At 40.1% G+C, this 26,129-nt stretch overlaps 1 protein-coding gene across 3 annotated transcripts in view; it reads right to left on the minus strand.

Moving 5' to 3' along the window:
* Window positions 1-1,822: 1,822 nt before the first annotated feature.
* PKP2 (plakophilin 2) overlaps window positions 1,823-26,129 on the minus strand; it is a 46,349-nt gene continuing 22,042 nt past the window's right edge. For 2 of the 3 annotated variants that reach the window (XM_050906477.1, XM_050906470.1), the window contains 8 exons: window positions 22,235-22,412; window positions 12,952-13,069; window positions 11,306-11,467; window positions 10,281-10,454; window positions 9,527-9,680; window positions 7,034-7,223; window positions 5,959-6,046; window positions 1,823-4,406 (listed from right to left, as the gene is read on the minus strand). In XM_050906477.1, coding sequence (XP_050762434.1) covers window positions 4,338-4,406; window positions 5,959-6,046; window positions 7,034-7,223; window positions 9,527-9,680; window positions 10,281-10,454; window positions 11,306-11,467; window positions 12,952-13,069; window positions 22,235-22,412 — 1,133 coding nt within the window. In that variant the 3' untranslated portion in view covers window positions 1,823-4,337. The remainder of the gene's footprint in view (window positions 4,407-5,958; window positions 6,047-7,033; window positions 7,224-9,526; window positions 9,681-10,280; window positions 10,455-11,305; window positions 11,468-12,951; window positions 13,070-22,234; window positions 22,413-26,129) is intronic. The other variant, XM_050906486.1, reaches the window with a different exon arrangement.

The raw sequence follows: 26,129 nt of genomic DNA on the forward strand, positions 1-26,129 counted from the left end.
GCACTGGAAGATACAGCTGAAGAAAGGATGCAAGCAAACTCTAATTTCTGATCCTGAGCTGGCAATACCTCTAATGTGTATAATAAAAAGTTTTTGGCTCTGAACATGTGAAATAAGATAAAATGGGTTTATTTCCTCATCATATGCAAACCTACTAAAATATCCAAAGTATGACTGCAGAGAATGGCAAACCCCTGATCTATGTATACTATCTGCAATAAAACCCTTTTTGTCTTTGGTGTATTTAAGCAAAACTCCCTGTTGGGTTTTCAATGGGCAGATGCTGTGCAACATCTAAAACAATATGCTAGGTGCAAACTCAGATGGTTATATTAACACCTGATTCTTCAAGCCTTGTCCTTGATGCCCTGTGATGTTGAGCTCAAACGTGCATTTTCCCCAGTCTGATTTCTGCCCCCGTTTCCAGATCTTTGTCTCATATTAGATGATGCCTTAAGGTCATGTTATCTTCCCCATGGGCTGGGTCTAGAGCATGAGTCAGGAATGTAAACTGAGGTTTTAATCAGTAGCAATTAAAGTAAAAGAATGGAAGAGCAGCTGCTGGAGTTGAAATAACTGAGGAAACATCAGTCTCATCACTTTGCATAGCTTGTGCGTGAGTCACACTGTGACTGTGCTCATTAGGCTATCATCTCATGAACCACCCCCCCAAGAGGGCTGTGAAGTGATACTCTTGGGCTTTTTGGTCCTGAACCCTAAAGACAGGAAAACTTGAGGCTTCTGGCAAGCTGGAGCCTAAGGGCTAAACATGGTAACAAGCAAACAGGCAGCCCGAGATACCCTCAGCTTTAACGGGTTGCCTTTTGAGGACGTAATGCCAGGCTAAGCAGTAGCCGGTGAAAGGGCTGGGGTTCTTGTATCATGGCTCATGATGGTGCCAGTTCATCTCACCTGCAGTTTTGTATGGGCCCAGAAGGGAGGATTGAACCTTTCTTAATAGATAGCATGTTCCTACTCAAAAGAAAAAAAACACAAAAAAGCCAAGTAACCTAAACCCCGTGTCCGTGCACAATATAATGCAATATTTTACATAGTTTAATTCTATTTAGCAAGGGAGGGAGAAGAAAAAGCACTAATATTTAGGAGCAATGACAGCAGAAAAAAGGTAGGAGGATGAAATGAGGAAAGGAATGACTAATTCTCTGGCAATGAATTAATATCTATATTCTGTGGTACCTACACTACCACATGTATTATCCATACTAATTAAGAGTTTCTACTAAAACAATTCAGTGAAAGGTGGTTGTACTGGGTTGTGGTTAAGACACTATCTCAAGGTAAGAGGACCTGAGGTCAGCTCCTCGTTCAGCCAAAGACTTTTTGGACGCTACCCAGTATGTTTAAATTCAAGGTTTCAAATCTCCTCTCTGTAAAAGACCAAGTGGGGAGGTTATATTTCCCAAGTCCAAGACTATGGTGAGGATGATTCTAATTATGTTTGAGATCTCCAGTGGTGATATGGCCTATGGTAAAGTTACTGGCAAAGACCAGTTAAAGAGAGGTGAAGACAGAGGATGCCAGGTGCTTTCATAGGTCAGCAATACTGGACAAAGAAAGCTGTAACAGATCTTGTAAGTAAAAACAAATTACTTGCAGGAGCACTCTGATGCCAATAGGACCATGACACAGCTTGCCTTCAGTAACACTCTCCTGTTGTAGAGAAGTCTAAGTCTCTGTACGTAGATTTAATTTAAAAATGAATTTGCCCTTTTAAAGGAAGGGCTAAGGCTTGAAAATACATTTGCTGCATCCCAGCAAGTAGGTTCACTAATAACAACAAAGACCAAAGACAGATTTTTTGCATTAGAGAGAACACTTTATTATTTCTCTGACTAACATTCTTTGCTTTCTTTGGAGTCCTGCTGAAATGTTTTTGATTGCATACAAGTAGGAGATCAGTTGTAATAAGGTGTGTCATTGTTTCTCATCCCTGTTTATAGCTTTCAATTGTTGCCAGGTTCGTGACTTTTGAACACTGCTTTGATTTTAAAGGGACACTATCATAGAATCATTTAGGTTGGAAAAGACTGTTAAGATCATCCAATCAATAGAAACAACCCAAAAAGTTTGCATCCCCTTCATAAGGACATCTTACTGGGAGACAGAAATACTAAGTAGGGCATTTAAAAAAGCCCAGCATTATTTTTTTTTTTTTTTTAAATAGCATGTGAGTTTCACAGAACTAAACCAGTGCTTGGGCATTTCTAAAAGCCCCCTTCCTGATCTTTAGACTGCAGTTCTTCATCCCATGCTACTCTGTATTCAGGTTTATTCTTTGTATATTAATTTTGCCTACCACTACTTTTTGGGTAGTAAAAGTAGACTTGTCCAGGTTTCCTGGTGTCTATTCATTCATGGCATATGCAGTGTTACTTGGGTTAACAAGTTAGAAGAAAAAAATAGATTTTAATTGTCTGTTTTCTATCTTATTTTAAAAAATTATAAAAACAATTTCCTCAACATGTGGTGCTGTAAGTTCCCTTCCCCTGTGTTGTTTTTGGACCTGGAGTATTTTGAAAACTACCTCTTAAAAAAAAATAGTATTTTTAAAACCTCTTACTGGAACGCATTTGATTTGAGTTATTCAAAGCAAATGCGGAGGACTAACAGACCTATGAAAATGATCTGTGTTGGGAAAGCAGGGTTGTTTGCCTACCTCCCCAGGACATGTTCTGTTCTGCGTGCACGTGTGGGACTTCCTCGGAAGCCTATGAGAACTATGTGCATCTACCAGCAGAATTTAGCTCCCCGATATCCAGAAATATATTTGGACACAGTGCAATGTCAGAATCCGCTGGTTGTAAGTTTCTGGTAGGAGCTAGACCTTTGGCCAGGAGTGTTGAAATGAAGAGGCCTGATGATCCCCTCTGTGAGGTCCCTACTCGAAGGATTATGCATCCCCTTCTGGGTAAGAACAGCTGCAATAGCTCCTGTGCCAGCAGTTCAGCATGGGGGTACAGGACGGGCTCTGTTCATGCAGGAAGGCTTGTAAATGCATATGCCAAAGTCTTGGTTGCCATAAATGTAGCTTAGCTCCCCTGATTTCAGAACAGTAATGCCAGATCATGTCAGCTGATAATCCAATCCACAGAGTTTTATATATTTATATATGAATTTCCTATTGGTTTAATGGACAATTTAAACTACTGGTTTGTTGAGATAAATCTCACTTACTAAAGGTATCAGATGGGTTTTTTTAGCGCTTCTTTTCCCTCTCTGAGGATCATATCATGGGAACAGCCTTTAGGTGCTTAGGAATTTTTCTCCTCCTGTTACCTATTCCCACATGTGCAGACATAGTCCAGTTATCACATTGCATGTAATTGCTGTAGGGAGGATGATGATTTCAAGTAAGAGAATAGGAAGCAGGATGAGATGAATTCCTTAAGCAGCATGGAGCCTAACCTCTTGTGTGTGTGCATCTATTACCTCAAAAATAAAGGCAAGACTCCACTTCCTTTACTATACACAGATTATCAACAGAATTGTTTTGAGAATGCCATTTGGTTAAAATAATCACTGAATCACCAGCAAATAACTCTTCCACCAACTAGCAAAGAATGATGGGTCTAAGTTCAGCCCAAAGTGTCTGAAACACAGTGGTTCTAGTTAAAACCCTTTCTGGACACAGTTATAAATTCCAACAGCCATGTGAGGGAGAATGAGAGGAGCAAGGGATGATAAGACCTGTGTAAAATCAGTTTTGTTGCTGCTGCTGCTGAAATCTCAAAGGAAAGAGGCTTAAGAACCAGTGAGCACATGAATACAAGCAATACAAAAATAATCATTTTCACTTCATTGGTGCTTTTATAACGCAGGTAGTGAAACAGCTTCTTGTGTATACTCACAGAGTCTGGAGATTCTTATTTAGCATGTGGGAAGACACAAAAGGGTGAAAAACTACTATGTCCTTAGCAGTGCACTTGATGCCTACCCACTGTAGAAAACTATCTGTATAAAACAGTCTGAAAAGAATTTGCTGCCAATCAGCATTTCAAACCTCTCTGTATAAATGCCTGTTAGACTAAAGGCAGTCATCTGAAGCTCTGACTAGCGGTAAACCTGGATGAAACTTCACCTCAGACGTCCTGAAGAATCCATCTTTGGTTATTCTTATATTGATATATACAGTGACAACAAAGTGATTAGGATTAAAAACACAAAACAGCTACCCTCTGGTCACTCAACTCTTACATAAAATCAGCCTCTTTTTTCTGAGATACTTCCTGGTTCATGATGGCAACACCAACCACGTGAAGATAGTTATGTTAATTGACATATGATCTCATTTGTCTTCAGTGGTGTTATGCTCTGACTCAGTCTTTTAGTGAGTTATAGGCTTTTGTGGTCCGGGTATTGATGAAATCCGCCTTCTTAAAGTCAGCCTTTGGAATGAAAGAAACAGAATTATTCATTATCTTCAGTGCCGATTCTGCAAGGGAGGGGTGGGTTCAGCTGCCTAAAAGCTAGATATGGAGCCATGGTAGGGGTCTAGGCAGAGTCCTCTACAGTCAACAGAGACAGAACAGGCATCTCCCACGAGTGACTCCGTTCAGTCTAAGATAGGTGAGATGAATCATTGGAGTTGCTTAACCCTCTCCACTGACTGTACGGGGAGCCTGTTCTTTTAGCTCAGCTCTACAGACTCCTAACTCTTAGGTGACTAACGTCAGCTGAGATTAACCCTGTCTGAACAAAGAGTACAGGGCAATGCCAAAATGACTCAGGATTTTATCAGTCTCATTTGATCAAGTGATTGCTGTTACTTATTAGACTGACTTTTCAAAAACGTCTAGGCATTAGGTGGCTTGCAGTTTTCAGTGCTGTACCCGATATCTCTAAGGGACCCGATTTGCACAGGAACAGCAAGTAATCAGCATTTTTTGAAACTCAGGTCCGACAAATGTATCTTATAGGCATACCCAAAGTACCAGTGACTTCAGAAAATTCATGCAGGGATATTGCTGTACATTAAAGTTAGGAATGTAGTTGCAAAAAACTAGAGACAACAAAATCCAGTTTATATGGGTACAGCACCCTTATTCCTGAATGCAGGTTTCTGGTTTGTGGGGCAGTATACTGTTGAGTGTGATGCAAGACTCTTAAAGGATACTACACTAAGTAACTTCTTTGGAGCACATTTCAACAAAAAATCTACAAGAAACAAGCTGACTAATAAATGCTAAAGGCTAGAGCTTGAAAAAATGGAATAGTTTTAGGTTATAGGGAATTTTAGGTGACAGAAATTCTGAACAGCAAGAAAACAAGGAATGAAAACAGTTTGAAATGCAGGTTGAAGGTAGGTAGGTTGAAGTCAGCCCAGCTGTGTGTTGAAAAAGCAGTCATAGAGCTTCAAAAGGAAAGAAACAAACTGGTTTGTTGGCTGATTCATGCTGGTCATTTTTTGTTTGATTTTGACTGTGGCAGTAAATGTTTGCCAACACCTTTCCCAGGCCCTAGCTTTTTGTCTGAATATAACTAACACCTGGGCTCCCAGACCATACAAACAACAAGGAGAACAAAACTACTTTCATTTTAAAGCAGGAAGCTGCCTCGCCCTGCCTTTGCTTTTGCTGGCACCTTAGGCCCTCTGTGTGAGGTTGGTTCAGTCAGTGGTGGATGGACACCTACTGTCCACCACTTCTCACCATCCGACACTTCTGGCAGGCAGCAGCAACGTTTTTCATAAACTCTGCCAGTGGATATAAAACCACAGAGGGAGAGAATATGAACACAGATGAGCAAAAATTAAGGGCATGCATTACTTGTGCAGGATTATGTACAAGTAATAGAAACACCAAATTCAGAGACCACTTGAAATCCTGTCATAGGTTGTTTCTTAACAGTGCAGAAGTGCTAAGGGCCCCAGAGGACAAATGAGAGGGTTCTAGGTCAGAAAGGACAGATTACATGTCTTTGCTCTAACCCGGATCTTACCTTTTTGTAAGCACTGTGGAGATCGGTATGTGACCACAAGGAGTAGAGGAGGACTGAAGCAGCCCTGCTAGCTTTGCTGAACATGTTACTGCAATTTTGCAAAAAGAATGATAAAACATGTTTAAATTCCCACTTCGTAATCACAATGCATGTGCAGACTTCAGCAAATGTAACGTCGTAGCATTTGTTCTGTCTCTCTTTCCTCCCAAATGCTGTTTTACTGCTCTTTAGGTATTCTAGCATGTTTCATGCTGTCCTGACTACTAAGACAAATGAAACATGCATCCCTGCTTCACTCATTCTTCAAAATTAGGGAGAAATGAAGTACTTCATAGCCTTCATCTTAGAGCAGCTATCATACTATTTATTTTCAGTTGAGGAAAATACACCTCAGCATAACAAGCATTTGAAAGGATCTTTCCAGCAGGTAAAATCTCTGGTTTGTTAGATAGGATTTAAACTATTCAGAGCCTCATGAGGCCTCCTTTACTGAGAATTTCCTCTTTCATTTTGTAAAAAGAGAGGAAGGCAAACAGAATAATTATTCATATTCATAAAGCTTTAATTATCTTTTGAGTAAATATTGCTTGCATGGGATTACATATTAAAGAATGATTAAAGGAATTTCAAATGTATTATCTAAAATGCCACTTCATAAACAATTTTTAAGTACAGTTCTAGAAGTTCTATAAAATGTATCCCTGCGCTTTACTGCTAAAGATTATCAGGGCTGTGTTACAAGGAACAGGAAAGATAGAAACTTTTTGGGGACAGATAAGATCTGATGGTCAGCCACTATATATATCAGAATATAGATAATGTTGTGCAGTTGTCTTCTGAGGAGTTATTTAAAATACTGGAACATGGCAAATTTAGCTGTGGATGGCACAGTTGTTATAAGAGATTTTTCTGTATTTCCCAATATGTGCAATTCTATTCACATCACAGTCACTTGTTTAAGCTGTCCTGTACGTTGAGATGCAGTCTTTTTTCCCCCTCAAGCGGCAGAGGTTGCAGTTTCTTTTTTCCCCAAGGAAAGGAGAAGGGAGAGGGGAAGGCTTCTCAACCATCTTACCTGTCATTCATGCTGATGGTAATAATCTTCGGCAGGCCATCAGCACTCAGAAGGAGCCGTGCATTGTGTGAACTGCTCTGCGTCAAATTGTACAAGGTGTAGCAGATGGACGCTGTGGTTTCACAGACAATATCAGACCCCGGGACAGACTCGGGAAGTATCGAGACCAAATCAGGCAAAACTTCTCTAGCTACAAGTTGGAAGAGAGAAAAGCAATTCCATTACTAACAGGTGCAGATTTATCTAAGGGTCCTACAAGACCTTATTCCTCCCATTATCACCTATCAGGGTGCTGTGTGCTCCCACAATAGAGTCATGGTTTCATACCTGCATTACATCCCCACAATTTAGGTTAAGCTGCGTCCGCACTAAATCGGACAGTGTGTATTTTGCCTCATACACAATACATTAATACCTCATGTACTGTAGTGAGGTCACCAGGCATGTGCTAGCAGCAGGCTGCCACTTCCCGAGGAACCCTGTGTGTCCTATAGGTAATCATGGGTATAGTGCTGTACAGCAAACTGAGAAAGGGTGACTACAGCACAATTGTTAGCGCTGCACTTGTCACTGGTCGGCTATAAGAGGATGCGCATACTCAACCTTCTGAGCCAGTGTGTAAGCTATTTATTTAAGAAGAATGTCACATTCTGAAGTCCATCCCTACTCAAGAAACATCTCATCACTTTGACCACACTGGATGCGACCCTACCAGCCAACCCAACAGGAAACAAAAGCTCTGGACAGCAGCTGAGTCCTACCGTACGCTGTGAGATCTGTGCCATGTGGACCAGAGCTGACGGAGAAAATTACAGCAGTCAGCAAGAGCTCGTAGCCAGCGGCTCCCACTGTAAGAAGTAGCACTGGGAAATAGTCTGGGGCATTTTGGGCCATTCTCCCCTCCCTACCCAGTGTTTCCCTTGGACAGAGCGCTTTGCTCTCCGTGAGTTCTGTTCATTCCACTAGATGGGTGTCTGACAAGGTTCACGCGTATTGAGATTAAACTACATGCAATTTAGAAAAGGACCTTTAAAACTGAATGAACCACCTGTTATGCTAAGTATCAGTCAAAGCAATTATGTCAGACATGACAGACCATTTTTTCTTCCATTGGTAAATCAAGGAAGGCGACTTTCAGAAAGTACATTTGGAGTATCTTGAAAATGTCAGTTCAGAACAAATGTTATTTTTTCAAGTAAAATAGGAAATTTTCTGCTGCTTTTCAATCATTTTACTTTTAGAGATGTTTTATATTAAATTTATCTCAATTTGATATCCAGGGTTCATTTTGCATGATAAATATAGACACTTTTATCTAGGAAACAGTATGCCTTTCAAAATGTTTTCCTTTGGCCAAAATTATTTTGAGAATTTGAGCTGAATTCACACATGTCTTCCGTCAATCAAAAAGAACACCTTTTCATGGAGAAGAGGTTCACCTGAAATTCCAATTCTCTCTACCATGGGTAAAGCAAGAAAATTACTCTGAACGTGCAAGATGAAGCACCTTTCTCCAAAGCTTCATGCTACTCTGTCTTTCCCCCATTCTTTCATAAATTGTTTTTCCTGATGAAATCTCAACTTCTCCTCAGTTTAATTCCTACTGTTTCTGGGGGATTCACCACTTGTAGTTTTTAACACCATGTGGATTATCCCTTTGAAATCAGCCCAACAACATGTTATAATATTTTCATTAATAGGGAATGTTCTCTAAGGATTAAACAGTGCCCAGGAGACTGTTCTGCAGAATTCTGGAGGTTAATCTGCCCCATGAACCAGCTGTATGCCTGTAAGTTCCCCTCCCCCCTTTGGTGGGAACACAGAAAAGGACAACAAATGATGTGAATTCATTTTATCCTATCAGCAGGAAAAAATTTCAAAAATACATTAAATTGAAATGAGAATATGCAGAATAGAAATGGCTTCTGATGTGAAAATAATTATAACGTTTTAGAAATAAGGTCCTTTAAAAAGACTGAACTATTTTCTCTATAGCATCTTCTAGCTTCCATTCTCAAAAAACTTATGCAGGAAGACTGTGTGAGCTGCAAGCTTCCAAAGCTTTGTGTCTAAAAGAAGAAAATATGATCTTTGCTAGAAGAATTAGAGATGTTCTATGTTTTCTCGCAAAGGATTATGTAGCTGTGGCAGCACAGAACTCGGCACTCACCTTCCTTTACCCTATTTTAAGCAGAAGAAAAACTCCCTCTCCAAATCTGTGTAGATTTTACTTCCATTATGTATTTTTTGAAAGTAACATCAATGGAAGTATCTGATGAGGAATACACAATTTAGAGAAAACTTGAGGTTAGAGTCCTTCTTAGGCAAAACTCTTTATTTTCAACCCTGTGTAATGACTGCAAGTATCTGACCTAAAAATCTACTAAACTCACATACCAGTTTTTTTGTGCGTTTCTTTTCTTAAAGAAGGAAACTTTAAAGTAGAGAGAGCAGAGAAAGAAAGCCCAAGAGACAATGTTAGTCTTTGCTCACCTATATCACTTTGCAGAGAGGTGTTGCGAGACAAGTTCCTGAGCAGTGAGACTGCTGTCTTTTTTACTGTCGGGTGGCTTACATGCAGCATAGTTCGAATACTTGGAAGGCCATTTGCCTTCTGAACAACAGTCCGGGCCACCGCAAACGGCATCTGTTATAAGGCATGTGGCAATAGTGTGTCATTACCATGAATGTATAGCCTCATAAAAAAACGCAGCAGGTTCTCTACATCAATTTAAGCATGTTTAAAATAGTTTAAATCCAGAGCTACATATGAGCTGCAACAGAAAAGGAAGGTGATATAAAAGAAGTTTTGAGCCCTCTTTCTCCCATGTGCTCTTTGGCCAGTTCCTCAGACACAGGTCATTAGTTTCTTCACCACAAAAGTGATCTGTGGTTGTGTCAGAGCCTTCCTCTCCCCAAGGGACTGATTATGTTCCACAAAACCACTTTTTTGGTGCTTTTAACATCTACGCATCCCTCATTGTGCAATGAATTAGCAAATTCCACACGTGGAGGTGTACACAGAGTGAGAAGAAGCAGTCCCCATATTTGCCAAGCAAGAAATAGCTGCACTGCTGGTTATGACTTTCCCTTCAATGTTCTTCGATTTCCTTGATCAAGTCTGTGAGCCAGTGACTCATCAGCAGTTATTTGAGCTCAGCGCGGTGGGCATGTTGCACTGCAGCTCTCAACTCTATGCGTTCACATTAAGAACTAAACAACAAGAAAAAGAAAAAAGCTGACTTACTGGTCCAGTGCCAGCTGTGAGGTTCTGAAGAGCTCCCAGGGATGCTTCCTGGGTATAGTTTCTGGTACTTTTTGCTATTAAGGAGAGATATATCCTTATCAGTGTGGAATGCCAGAGCGATTCAACACCTCTGGGATTGCTCTTTTCCTCAGGTAGTGGGGTGTCCTGTTGCTTCTAAACATGTAAACAGATCAAGCCTTTAGAAACAGTGACCTTATATGACTTCATGCATCACAAGCTAAACTAACTGTTTTGTAACCCTCTATGACCAGATTATTTGCAGATTGTCAAGTTGTGAATTCAAATGACAACGTGTAAAATTTCAATATTTAATTATATTGGCCACTCCATCCAAAAAGAGGAGATAGGTATGGGAGAAGCTGCCTCTCATCTCTCAGCAACTGACACTAGGGGCCGAGGCCAAGGAGAAACAGAAATGGCCAGCTAGAGTTGTACTGTGGATGGAATGGGAGAAGGCAGAATACACTCCAGCAAAACCAATAGATGGGGAAGGGTCATCAATCCTTTTCTTTCACTTTCGCCCTCCCTAATACCTGGTTTCCCTCCAACAATTCCCAGTTGCCAGAATATTTGTGATCTGTACCACATGGCATCAAAAGAAGAGGTCCTGAGATAGCCCAAAAGCCGGCAAGTCATGGAAGTGGCAAGTCACCTTTTGCTGGTTTCACTGGTGAAACCATCACAACGCCCATTCATTGGTAGGGCACTTGCACAATTGCCGTACATGGTACAGATACCACTGAGATCCATCAGAAGGCATGAAACTGAGTGGCAGTATTCCTCAACTAATGAAACAGTGAATTGCTATGTCATTTTCATCATCATCAGCTGAACAAGATAATGAGTGTTAGGAAAGGCTATCAATAAATTTGCATTTTTGGGGCACGTAAGTGTCACACTACCAGATACATCAATAACAGATTGTTAAGTAGATCACAGCCTTATTCTCTGGAAGTTGCTACAACTGATTAACAAAATGAGGTGTAACTAAACATGTGCTTTACCTCTTTTACTTTTCTGCTCCGTGTTCCAAAACAGCCCGGTGTTTTATCATTGCTAGAAATATTTCTTCTTTGCATATATATGCTCTGGGCATAGCTGTCAGGGAGCTCTATCTCTAGCTGGTAGGAAAGATTGTGAAGAATGCACACACAGTTCTCTGTGGCCTAAAATAACAAAAGAATAGAAATCTTGAAAGCTTTGGCATGCGTTGAAGGGACTTGTATAGACATGAGAAGAGCTTTCATTTTTGGGTCTTCAGCAACTAACTGCAGAGCTTCTAATGGCTTACAGAAGAGCTAGTCTTCGTGCCAGTGATCCACAAGACTGCATTTACACTGATAAATTAAACATGCCCTGGGATGTTCCTGAACACTGAGGCCAACTGGCACACAGGGCTTGCATTTGGAGTGGGGTGCATGCCTGTTGGAAATGGTCCTGGGACATCATAATTCCTGAATTGTGCCTGGGAATTGTTTGGGCGAGTGCTATTTGGCACAGACTAGAAGTGTGCCTAGGAATGTTTAAGAGCTTAAGAGTAAAGATGATCACGTACACACCTTGCCGTAGCGTCAGCAAAAGGAAAGCTTTGTATCTTTCCTAAGGAGGAAGCACTTCTCTGTGGTAGAATGCTTTTTTAAATTAGATGTGCCTTTCTGGGCATGGCTAAGATCAGGTCTACAATTTCTGAGTGATGAGTCTAGTGGCAAATAGTTTTATTACCAGTTCCTCCTTTCTTGAAAGTAAAAAAGGAATGAGTGGTTTTAAGATAAAATGCAGCAGGGAGCTATTGGCACAAGTGTAATGTGCTGGATTCTCCCTGAAGCTAATGGCACTGAATACAGGGAGATGGAGAAGCTCAAGTAACTGATCCTAGAATAGAGCTATAAATGTGCAGTAATTACCACTACACGGCACAAGTTATAGCAGGCATGCTCGAAGTGCCTCACAGGCTGTGGCTAACCTTCTCGTAAGTGACGGCTGATCTTCTCACCCAACTTCACCCAGCTAAAAGACAAGCATCTAGTCTAAGCAATGTTCAGGGTTCATCCGCAGTTAGTGGTGGGAGGAAGAGAATGAGAGGAACTGGCTTCTGGAGGTGTCTGTGTCCTTGTAGTTACTGGCTTAGGCAGCAAGTATAACTTCTAAAAAACTTAGGAAAATGAATCCCATTCTAAATGATGCAAGCTCCTTAATTACACTGCCACCCAAATGGATTTAGGTTCTTCATTTCCTAAGGTGTATATGGCACTAAATATACAGGAGAGTAACCAGCTTAATTTTTTAAGCTTCTAGCTAGCTAGCTCCCTGGGACAACTAAAAAGGTAATATCTGACTCTTTAGGTATTTCAGTATCTCTGAAAGCTGTGACTTCATGTCACTTTTTAAAAAAAGACAGAAGTTTCTAGTTCTCTCTGGTGATTCTGAAAATGTTTTCCCAATGCTAAGGTACGTTATTCTTTTAGATTGCAGGATAAAAATACTTCAAAAAGCTTCTTACTGGACTTTCATCTTTGGTGGCAGTTCTAAAAGCCCTGGAAATAAGTTTGGCAGTTACACCACAACTGTTTCTGAACATTGGTTTCTAAACAAAAAAAAAAGTCCTCTTAGCAATTTCCCCTAGGAAAAGACCTTTCATCTCAAAGAATACCTTGTCATTAGGCTCGTGGTCTGCAATAGCTCCTTGAATATAATACACAAGAGAATCAATCAAGCCGTCACATTCTCTCATCTTTTTCCTTCCTTCTGGGCCGGCAGAGCTCATGTTTCTGTGCAGGAAGGAATATGTTGGTGAGAAGAGATTTAGTCAAAGATACTTCCTTGTGTCCCTCTGACAAACTTTTCCAGCTAAATCTTAAAGATACTGAAGTTAAGGTTGACTGCTTCCTTTCTTCAGAGCTGTAAGATAATCTGAGCCTCTGCTAAGTAAAACTTTCACTTCAGTGCACTCCCAGACAAAAACAAATACTCCAGAAAAACAAACAGTTGTGTTTGGATGGATAAGGTAAGACCTGACTCAAATCTTCATCTCAAAGTTGAATTAATTCTTTTTAAACAGTCAAACAAACAGGACTTTTTTTCCATTATTCCATTTTTAGTTATATTTTTAATATTTAGGACAGTAGCTATGTCAAAATATCAGAGGAAAGATACCTGTAAAAATTTTCATGCACACAAATGTCCTTCAGCATTTACCTACACCAAACCAGCTCTTGATCCAAGATGACCCATCAGCAGACACATGTTCTGAGAGTTTTGGCAACATTCGTACATTAACATGTAAAGATAACTGATGTCAGTTACGGGGCCAAATCCACATGGCAATTCATGTGCTCGTGGAAATGCTCCGAGGGCTGCTAGCGGGCAGGAGGGGACGCGAATGCAGCCGAGCTGGCAGGTCGGAGCAGCAGCCTGGCCCCACCGCTGGGCGAGAGGCTGAGGGGATGAATTGCGACACGGCTGCCACTGCCATCGCTGCCAGACCAGCAGCGTGAGACAAGGAAGAGGAAAAAATACAGCGTGCTCAGCTGAGTCCCAGCTTCCCAGAGAAGCTGCTGGCATCTACGCAGAAAACAGCTGAAGCTACTAGAAGCTGCTTAGTCAGAGAGGGAAATGCCAGATGCCTTCTTCTGCTGTTCTACCACAGTGGCTCAGACACTGCTCCACACGCTTTCTGCTTCCTCCAGACCCAAAGGAAGTCACTGTTTGCCCCGCTTTCAAGTAACGTTTTCTGCGCTTTGTGGTAACCCAAGTACAACTTGAAAATAAATTATGAACGTGATTTAAAAACTCTTTAAAAGCCAAACACACACCTGCTGCTTGAAGTTTGGCTCTAAATAAGCTACTGATTTCCAGGGAAGTAACAACACTTACAATTTTGGGGTACAATTATTTTTACAACTGAACAAACTCTGAATTATGGAATGCTGGAATTATAAACCTAGGCCTCATTATTTTGGACTCCTGCAGCTCTGCTGGCCAAAAGGCTGCATGCAGTATCACATTCCAGCTTCTTTGCTTGAAATAACATTAAATATAACCCAATCTTAGCACGCATCACAAACAGAGGGACATGTTCCTTTAGAGAGTTTCAGGGTGTTTATTTTGCATGCTTACTTTACCCACTGGAAATTACAATGGTTTAAAATTTTATTAATGACAAAGCCAGTAAGGTACAGCTTTAAACTTCCCTGTGGCTTATGACTGTAAAATGAATGTAGTGTTTTATATACTGTCAATGCAGTTCTGTTTTTTTGCCCTGGGAAGTACATATTCAGATTAAATACTAATGCATTGTAATTATAGTTTTACTTTAGGTCATGCTGTTAACAATATCCCTATTTATGAGTTCATTTATTCTCTCATGGAATTATATATCACAGAATAAATATTCAGATTCCTCAATATGGCCTACTATAGACATCACTTTTTGGAATTTAATTTTACCTATATGTGTCACATTCGAGGCATGTCACCCTTTCATATGTTTATGGTTATGCTGACAGAAATGCACATGTTACAGACCTTCTAGCGCATAGCAAAAATAGTTTCTGAGGCACACAGACTAAAAATACTATTAAAAGATAAGTGCGGAATTTCCCTCGCCAAAGACACTTCAGCTGATACAGTATTTCATTTTGTCACAGCACGTTATTCTAAAAATCCCTGAACCGTTGACAACTACAATCATGCTGAATGGCTGCGCAAGGAGAGGCCATCACCTGGCCTTGCTGTCTAGCACGAATATGGCGGGGCACATAGCTTTATAGCTCAGGAGGCAGAGAAGAGCCTGAATCAGAGGCACTGTCCTGTTCTGCAAAGGAAATTAATTACTGAACTCCATTTCATTAAGAAGCTGATGCTCAACTGTTCATCCAGTCAGAGATATCAGTGAGTGTCTGTGTGTGCGTCTGTACACATATGGCCACTCCATTCTCCGCCTTTCCCTGTTTCCTTATCACCATGGGATGATCACCATCACCTTATCAACATGGACTGGGAAGGGAAGAGCTCCTGCTCTCCCACTCGCCCAATTACAGTTGTAACCACCTTACTGTGAATAGGGTCAGAGTTGGTTTGAAGGCAGAGAAGAGCATTTCAGGCAAAACCTCAGCTGACAGTTTAAGTTTGTTTGCTAATTGAAGCTTGAGAAATCCCAGGAAATAAAAATATTAGATTGGGAAAAAACAAATGTTTCTGAGAGGTGTTACAGAAATGTAAATTAAAAATCAAATCATTTGAAACAATGGCAACATTTTGCTTAGAAAATTGCAAAACTGACTTCATCTTGGCTTCCCAAGACTTGAGGTTCCTGACAACAGGAACGCCTCCCTCTGAGCTCAGGAGTTGGACTCTCTTGTACTGGAGCTCCTGGAGGCCTTGAAATACTCAGTGCTTGGCCAATTGCCATGGTTGGGCTGGCCCAGTATTGTGGCTTGTGGCAACCCCCATGGGCCCTGTCAGGGCTACCCGGAATCTTCAAGTCTGGTGTGCAAGTTTGTTTTACTTGCATTTCATCAGAAGTACACTGAGACAAATACATCCGTGGAGAAAAGGATCAGCTAGAGTCAAGATCAAGAGTCTTCTCACAGAAAAACTCTTCTGCTACCCAGTTTCTGATATCTCTACCCTGCGTTGGTATTGAATGGTTGGGAGAATGCAGCATGGGGAGAACACAGCCCTAGGGAGATTGCTGCTTGTAGGGATGCTCTCCTTTGAATGACTCAGAACTTATGTTTTGGCATCATCTAACTATTAAAAAACTCTGACTTTCTGGCATGCTTAAATATGGTAATCCTTCCTGGTGACATGCCCAAACTATACCACATGCTGATGTGGATGCATCGTATCTATCTACGTGCCTCATTTATCTCATCCCATATTTGCTGCTTCTGTTCTCTCTTGCACACATGCACAGGATAACTGTATCTGTAACCAAAATAGCTGTTTGCCCATGTTCCTGTGGCGTTTGTGGGGGATAAACTAATTCCCTATTGGGAAATATTGTTTCGATCCAGAGATGTGAGGTAAATACAAAGAAATATAACATAGTAAAATCAAGTGTGATTTTGAAAGAAACAGAATGATAATATATGTTCAGTTAGATTGCAAATGGCACCAAATGAAAGGGATACTCCCTTTAAGCCAGGACTGAGTCACACACTGGCCGACTACGTTGGAAAAGGTTTTTGCACTGCTGTGAACGATCCACACGACTGATAAGAAGAGGGCTTTTGCTCCCGGGACTCATTATGCTAAAACTGATAATTTGAATTTAACTCAATTACGTGATAACAATTTCCTGAAGTAGTTTGGGAAATTCTATTCCCTTCATGCCTTACACAGTTCAAAAATGCAACAGGGAGGGAAAGGTATCTGGGGATCTACTTAGTAACTACAGGCGCCAGGCTGCAAGCTGCTTGCTAGAAATAACAAAATTCCTTTCAGGAATTGGGGGAGCAGATAAACTGAAGAGGAGGCAAGACAAGATAAGTATGGATGGAAATAAACTTAAAGAAATGGCAATGCTATGCAAGGGGCCTTGGTTCAAAGACTTGTTATCATCAGTCATTTGTTTTACGTTCTCTCTTAGAAGCTTCCATTATGAAATTGAGCTGCCATTATGCTGTGAGAGCTTTGGCTTCACTTCTCTCCAGAGCAAATGGAAGTAGACGTTTACACAGCCTCCTGGTGTGAAGTGCAATGATACTACTTCCTCCAACTACAGCTTTCCACTGTCCTTATGGGTCACTGTGTAATTCACAAAGAGCTTAAAAGGGAGCTGGGACAGACAAAGCGTGAAAAATAATAATGAAAAAGGAAGCGTTACTTCTATTTTATTGGCTGGGGAACCAGGAACAGAGAGGTTAGCTGACTTTTCTGGAGATAGTTGTCTAGAAAGTTTTGAAGAATTAGGAAACATAGGACCACAGGATACTCCAGTTACAGAGCAATTAAAAAGGAGGACTCTGTAATGAAACACAGCAGTTGCGATCGCTAGCTCCAACACTTAAATGAAATGTTTTGCAGGAGGAAATGTGACCACTAAACATAAATTTTGGAAAGTTCAGCATTGCAGAACTTTTGGGAACAGGTATTTCAAGGTAAAAATGGAACAAGATCATTATCAACTTTCAAGGTGTAATACAGCCAGCCTTCTACTAAGCGTTCCTTTTAACCAGAGGAAGAGTCATGCCAGAAATTCAATTACATATATAAATAATATTCAAAACCATATATTCTGCATGCTGTTGGCATCTTGCCCTTTCAGACTCAGAGAAGGAATATGGAGGAGGAGGCTAAGTATCTTGAAGATTTCTACCCATTTGTGTTGGAACTGGAGACAGAACTATTATGTGTAGGACTTTCAGGCCAAAAAAAAGTGACTTTACCTTTAAAATCCAACAAGACTTGTCTGCAAAAGTCTGCAATACTTCTCTAGATAGTTTAATACACCAATTTTACTTGTTCAGCTTGTTGTCAGGCAACCAGTGAAGTCTTCTGATTTGGCTTACTCTGCTTGTCCAGGGCACAGTGCTTTTTATCATATTTCAGGACTGAACAATACCATTACTTATTCTAGCTGCTAATGCAGAATTGTGTGGTGTACACAGCTTCTTTTTATTATGTTAAGTTTTGTGACCTGCGATTTCTGTAAAACTGTGTCAGAAGAGAAGCAAAGCTTTAAGACAAATTACAGACCTAGAGAATGGGATTAACAGATCCTTCTAACATCAGACTTCCTTATCAGTGACTGCATACACTGACACAGGCAGCTGAGATTCAGGACTCCACAATACTTCTGGCAATAACTGGTTAGCAGAACAGGTAGTGTTCTGGTCACTCACTCATTCCAGTGTTAGTATCTGCAATATTATCTGCTAGATGTGGATTCCATTCTCCTCCTGAAATTCTGTCAAAGAGGATGAAAAGAGCTTTAATTTATTAGTTGGCAACTGTGTGGCACAGCACATACGCCCATGTCAGATGACAGTGTTAGATTTTGACTGTGGGTGTCCCTTTCAGTCAATAGGTGTATGTAAAGTTTTGAAAAGAAGTTTTGGCATTCTCCTATAACTAAGTACTGTACTATGCATAACATACTGCACTTCAAAGTACTATTTTTACCCTGTAATAGAAGCTGCAGGCTATAGACTTTATCAACATGCACAACGAATATGTTAGTATTACAAAAGGGAAGACTAATTACAGATTTATATTCTGGCAAATATATATACTCTTTAAACATCTTCATTAGTAACATCATTCCCTCAGTGCACAGTTTTTTTACTTTGTGGTGTGCTCTTCTTTTAGTTTTCAGCATTTCTTTGTGCAGAGATTTTTTTTTTAAATTAATACATAAGGAAGGAATACTTCTAGTGACCTAATTTGGGAGGTGTGTTAATTTCCAATAGAGACGCAAACTGATTAATCTTAAAAATCTCAGATATTTGGTCTGTACAAATATGGTAAGCCTCATTAAAAACTATTCTCTGCTAGAAAGTATGTTGGCAATCCTGCAGATCAACTTTACCTGTGAATTTTCAAGCCCTTCTTGTTCTAATTATAATCTTCAGCGTTCAAGCTCTTAAAAACGAGAAGGACTAGAATATGGACATCATATTTTTAAAATAGATAATGTATCCTTGAGCATGTAGATAAGGGCAGTTTGAGAGACTTTTCATTAACACTGCAGAGCTAACTGAAGCTCTGGAGCAGCCCCACTCACTGTCTTTCTGTACAGGGTAAAGTATGTTCAGAATCTACTTTTATTCAATTTAAAACAACTCGGCTACTGTTACGCCTTATTTGTCACATATCAAGTCGTCTCAAGTTGCTGCAACAAGCTCAGAAAGAGTAATACCACGCTAAAACGGAGAACGATCCTGTGCCCTCATCAGCCGGCTCACAGGGATGAGACGGTGCCAGAGTCTAAACGCAGGAGAGGAGCAGGTCATGCCACCACAGAGCGGCACACCTAACAGCCAGACTGGTTTCTGTACAAATGCAGCTTGGGCTAATTAATATGAAAAAAGACAACCTGCTTCATTTCATAGACAGCCCCACTAGCATTAGCTACTGAGATTTTATTATGGGTAGTTAATGTTTCTCTGTATTCGCTTTTGAGCCATCAGTGTAAACAAAAGTTAATTATTACTTAGAGATGAAGTTAATTAGTAGTTAGTGGGCTGACAGGAGCTCCTGCAGAAAAAGGTGCTCTATTGTTGGGTATTTTGTATAGCTAATAATTCATTTGTCTTCTGAAACCACATGAGTCAGATACAGAGCTGTTTACACAGTAAAAATTCATGCAATACAGATACAACTACTCTGCTATAGGACATGTTAGCAAAGCAGGTACGTGTAAGGCAAAACTGGGCAGCTTCCCAGCCTCTAAATTTCGAACTTAATTCCTTGTACTTTACTAAGAAGAGTTTAAAACTCAGGCCATGCCTTTGCACTCATGCATCACTCATTAATTATTTCAAACTATGTCCTTTCATGCATTTTGAATATGTAAACAAAAGACATGCAACTCTGATACTCATATTTGTATTTACTTAACGTGCAGTGACTCTGAACTCACAAACACAAAGGGCCACAGTTTTATGGACTGTTATTTTTAAAGGTGTTTTTATTAAAGATGTGATTTTTATACTTCAGTCATTTAGGGGTGTGTTTACTGAGGCCTTTGGTGTTTCTCTGTAGCAGCTGCTACTGTGTTCATGAGGCTATTAGCTGATTGCAGTAGTAAATACACAACTGTAAATCTATTCATCCACCCCATGGCTGCAGCCTGGCCTCAATTTACTTGAACTTGTGCAAAAAGTTGGACAGGGCTTACTTTGATTTAAAAAATGGCTTTTTCCTAATTTAGGTTAAGTCATTTTCTAATCAGTTTAGCTATAGATTATGATACATCAAAGTAAGCATCTTTGGCAGCAGCTGAAAACTGAACACTTCTCTGTGCTTGTAGGTACTATGTCCCCTTTCCAAGTCATCTATTTAGATGAGAAGTGATTATGGCTCAAGATTAACTCTATGTATTTATCCAAAGGGTCCTTGGAGATGTTACTGAATGTAACTATTAGGTGGTTTATATGCTGAGTAGAAAAAAAGAGTGACTTGGGCACTGCCGAGCATGTTCTGCTTACTACCCAAAGGCCTGCTCCTGTGCCTGGTAAAGCTGGCAGGACTCAGCAGGTAAACACTGTGGTCTCATTAATACCTAATATTGCTGTAGATGAAGATGACTTCCTCAGTCTCTTGAAAGAAAATTCCAGGTACATAAGCACTTCAGTTGTCCCACTGATGGACCTATGACGCCAGAACTAATCCTTCAAGTATGTTAGTCTTTTGGTAGTCCAAATGGCACTTACAGGGCTATACAATAGTAAAGTGCAAAGGGAAGAAATTGTGAGAGAAAGCTGCCAACTTCGTGGTTCTTATGGGAAATGCTAACAGTCCTGGATGTCTGAATCTGAGACTGCTCAAAGGAACTGCCCACAATGAGTTATCCACTGTAAACAGCATTACCACTGCTTGAATAAAACATACATAACAACAAATTTCTGTTGAGGCTACTCTGAAACAGTGATACGTGAATATAGTAAATTTTCTTTACTCTTCATAGAAGACTAGTTTCTTGTTTACATAGAATCAAATTCTTTAGAGAGGCATGTGATGACAAAAATCCTATTACTGCCTACAACTGTGTTTTGCCTCAGCACAACTAAGAAATTGTGCTTCAAAGAAATAAACCTTACTGCTTTACCTGCTATAGTCTAGGACTCTTCATGGGGTTTTGCACTGTTACTTGTCAACAAACGCAGTCACAAATCTGTTCTGCCAGTCAGAAGTACAGACATATACTCAAGCTATGTATAAGAGTCTTAATTCTTTTGAGTTTGTAGAGTAGGCATATTTTTATGTGACTCCAGTGGATAGTCGCTTCTAATGCTTCATAAATTTTAAAAATTAAAATGAAGCAGGAATTGTTTATGAAAAAGGTATTAACAAAGTGGTTATAAATGATACTTATGTGGGTCAAAGAACTTCAGATCCTATGACAGTGTCACTCGTGTATTTGTATCAGCAGATCACACAACTTTAGACCTAGGCTTTAAAGGTCACCATGCTATACATCCACTAGAGCACTGGTCTCCCCAAGGGGTGCACAAGACAGTCCACTGGCGTGCGGGAAGGAAATATTTTTGTACCATCAAAAAACAAAATTTAAAAAATTAAAATAATGTTTATTTCATCTTTATATAATCCTTTTTAATTTTGGTTTTTATGTATGTTTTATAATGTATATAATATATTAGTACAGTAGTACATGTATATAATTTATAAATAAATAAATATACATATACTGAGGGAGTGTTCTCAAAAGTTTTTTACTGATGGGGTGTATGATCAAAAAAGTTTGGAGACCACTGCACTAGAGTCTTAAAATAACTTTAGAAGGCTCACATAGGTTTAAAGTTTCTTTTAAATTACTGTTAGCTTTTCTCTAGTGTTAATTTGTAATACCACTTCTACAACCATTTAAAAAAAGCTTTGTTTTTACTACTATCATCATCAGTCAGGGGCTAATACATCATACCAACAACTGTTATTCAGTGAAGGATCTCTGACTTCAATGCAACTATGCACTGCAACCAGGTCTCTGATTACTATCTTCTGTTATGGATATATTTAGTCTGTGGAGTACCCATCAAAGGAATACATAGGAGCCTTATAAAGAAAGCTGTTTTCATTGTATTGAGCAGTAATTCTTCTGGTCTGATACACACGAGGTATTTCAAAATATGATCTGTATGCAAACTCTTCTCTTGGAGCCATCAAAGTTCAAAGCAAGAAAGAAAATAAGTGCGCAGGCCTGTTTTATCATTGCTATTGTTTTGGGTACCTGTAGACTGAGTGCTTACCTCAAGCATCCTGTGGCATTGTAGAAGATATCAGGGTCAGGTAAAACACTTGACTTTGGGTAATCTCGATCTGGCCAGCCCGAGTAAGGGATGAGAACAGCTTCAGTCAGTGTCTGCAGGGCTTCTCTAATCAACAGGTGCTTCAGCTGGTCATTGGAGGACAAATTCCACAACAAACCTGCAATATCCAAAATAAAATCGGAGTGGCAAAAGACTCCCCCACAGTTTGAAAGACCTAATCTCAAACTCCTTGAAGTTAATGAGTGAAGGAGCCTGCCTGGCACCTGATATCCTGAAGAGGAGCAGAAGGGGGTGATAAGAGTTCACCAGCCCTGATATGAGGACATGGAAATGGGGCAAAAAAAGGGGCACAATTATCCATGTAATTAAAAGTCAGATCTCTATATAGTCAGACTAACGCCTGACTGAGAAGTGCAGTTTTCCATGGCTCGGCATGTCCATTGCCCATCTGCAGCAATCATCTTCTCCGTTACCAAAGTAACACAAGCTAAACAGAGCTAACAACACCGATGCCAGTGATCATTCTCCACACTTCCAGGGAGGAATTCGTCCATTCTGGATGCCTGGCAGGACTAGTTGCACTTCCAAGTACCAAGTAAAGACCAATGAGCGGGAGAACAAACTCGCATGCAGGTACAGAAAGTGAGTTTACAGGTCTTTGGAAATTTGCTGGAAAACAGTAGATGCCCATTACCAAGTTTCTCTAACACTTGAAAGCAAAATTCCTTATAGGAGGGAAAGCTGTTAAACACTGGTTGGCCGTTACTGTCCAGATATTTGTCACTAAATAAATCACTAAGTAACGCTATACACCTTGTCTACTCACAATCTCCAAACACCAAAACAAATCTCAAATATAATCTTGTATAATTGATTAGCTTTGCTTATGTTCTATTCCAATAGATGGCAATTCTTTTTAAAGTACTCTTCCCCTGGAAAAAGACACGTATTTCTGCTTTTCACTACAAAGGCGTTCATTGTTTCCCCAGCTTGTTGCTCTAAGTTTCACAGACCTCCTCCTCCAAACACTGGCAGAGTATTGAATGTTCCTTTCATCAGTTCACAACAAAGAAATGTTTCTTTTGTATCTCCTTACACTTTGAATTTAATTTCAGCTATTGTGAGCAACAGTAAAATCAATTATAGACAGATACGTAGAATAGAATTGTCAGAACAGAATTTGAGATGTTGCTCACACTAAATTTTCCCACAAAAATCCTACCTTTACCCACAGGCACTATCTCACTGGGCTCAGAAGGATTCTCTCAGTGGCATTCTGGGTGTGGATGAATTTGTTCACATTAGAAAATGTCTTTAGCAGCGGGCTCTTTCCTTGCAGCTACGCTATAATGTATTCATAGGGGCATAGTTTACCCTTAGATGGTTATTTGGGAAAATGGGTGGGGTCTCCTTTTAAATTTATATTTCTTTTAATGACAGTTCTGTTTGTGCTGTAATCTTCCCTGCAGGAAAAATTTGCTTTCATTTCTTAGATTTATGCTGCATGATAACAAGATCAAGAGGTTAGATACTCCCTGGAGGCTCATCTGGCTTACCTTCAAAAGCTAATCTTTTTTGTTTTTTTCATGCCACAGCCATTTTACTTTCTGTTCCTCAGTGTGCTCTCCAAATACTACAAAATGCCATTCCTGTCTTGGCTCCTGCATTGCCTCCAAGTGACATCCTCGCCTACTATTCAGGAGTAACCTCATTCCTTTCCTAAGAGATTTGCAAGAAGTTTGTTTGTATGTCAAACAAAGGACAGAGCATATGGTTCCTTTACTTTACCTGTATCAACGATTTTATGAAGCTAGCAAATTCAGTCAATGTGATCTTGAGGAGGTCTCATTCCCCCTAAGAAGAGGTCATATAAGCACAGAATTTGCACAGAGAAACCGGGCAGCTATTTTCTGCACAGGGGCATTAGGTTAACTGGTCCATGGCAGCTTTCAAACCACTGTCATAAGCACAAAGCCACTTTGGTGGGGGTACTGGTTTAGTGCTTTTTGTGTGTTCTCCTGGGATGCACAGACTGTGAGGCAGGACACAGCACTTGCTATAATCAGCATTTATCTTCATACACTTTCATTGCTCTCAGTCTTTTCATAGGACGATACAAGGCACACTGCATGACTATGCTCAGACTGTATTCCTCAGCCTACGTCTTGAAGAAAATACAGGCCATCAAAATATTCTTTGAGAATGTATGATATGATACGGCTTAATATTAGGCAAGCGTTTGTCTGTATTAACACTGCTGGTACTAATAAGCCAGTGACCTTAAAGACAAGCTTCTAAGGCTGAGATGTACTTCTCATGTGCACAAGTATTAGATCGTATTTTTGACAGGTAATGAAGTACGGTATGAGAAAACTTCTGTGTCTCTGTGTTTTAACTTCCTTCTCTCAAACAACTTTCTTATCTTCATGTATTTTTGTCACGTGGAGTGCTTTGGTACCACGCTTCCTACACAGCAGTAGAAACAAAAAGCTTTACTCTGCTGAGCTTAGACGTCTTTATTAATGAGTATCACATGCTTTCGATCCTTGGCCAGGAGTCTTTCACCAGAGTTCAGTGTGGTATTACCAGGCACCAAGATTATTTTACTAATCTCTTATAGGGGAAGACATTCAGCTAATTATCATATCACACATTTGGAAGTCTCTAATTTACAGTCAAAGTAGGCAAGTAATAAGTATGATGTGGAAAGACAGATGGGCTTCTCATGCAGACCAGGTGGAAGCCCAAAGGTTCTGCATTAACCTTTTCCTGGAAGCGTTACAACAGTGCAGTGTGACTGCATGCATAGCTATGATATTCCACTACTCCTGTAGGAAGCCAAAGGCAATGCAAGAGGAGAAATAAAACTTGTAGGTGAGCCATCAGTCAGACAGGGAAACTGTTGCTCAGCAGGGTTTAACCATTTTGGTAGAAAGGCACTCAGACATTTGCATTGTGCTTGGAAAAGCCTTATGTTGCAGCCCTTCTTGGCTACATAGTCAATCTGTACAGGACAGTAATTCCAGTGTTCCCTAGATATCGCTGTACATGCCAAGATCATCTGGAAGCACTGACCTTAGTAAGTATATGCTTAACAGTGACTGTCTACCTCCTGTCTGCAGCCCACTCCTTGCCTACCTTTGAAGTGTGGGCTGGAAAAGAAAGTGGCTGGAAGCAAAGTTAATATTCTCATAGAAATTCATGCAACCAGACTGCCCTTTGCCGTGTAGGCTCCTTGCAGCTTGCTAGGGAGCTGGAAGAATTGCTCAAGTGATGGCAAAAAGTATGCCCTAATGCCATTTTCACCAAGGGACACAGTGTACTTCCTCCTGACTGCACATTTGGTCTTGAACAAAGCAAGAAATACTTCTCTCTCGGTGTATTTTTAAAGCCATCTCTTGCAACTGATAGGCATGAAAGTATATCAGAATATTTTGCTTTACGCAAACTACAACATCCTGCTCAATATTGCTTAAATATTTTGTTGGTGTCTTGTGTGTTTCGTAAGTAAATATTCATGTTCAATGACAGCATTAATTGCAGAAAGAAGGTGCCCCTTCATCCATTTTCACACTGGTGAAGGGGAAGAAAGTAATATTCACAATATCCATATGAGTTATCCTGCACAAACAATCAAAGCTTTTGTCAGAAATGATGAAATTGCTAGCAAGAAAAGAGCATTAGCTTTCTGGCCACTGTACCACCATTTTCACTGCGTCCCTCACTGGTGTGTAATAGCACTGAGAGACAACTCACTATACAGTAAGTTACTAAGTGACCCAATTCTGCATATGATGAACGTGGAAAACTTTAAAACATTTTAATGTTGCAGAGCTGTAGAACTGAGCCAAAAGAGCCAACAATACAAAGCTTT

The sequence above is a fragment of the Gymnogyps californianus genome, chromosome 1 (assembly GCF_018139145.2).
Source record: "Gymnogyps californianus isolate 813 chromosome 1, ASM1813914v2, whole genome shotgun sequence".
In the NCBI taxonomy this organism is placed as follows: domain Eukaryota; kingdom Metazoa; phylum Chordata; class Aves; order Accipitriformes; family Cathartidae; genus Gymnogyps; species Gymnogyps californianus.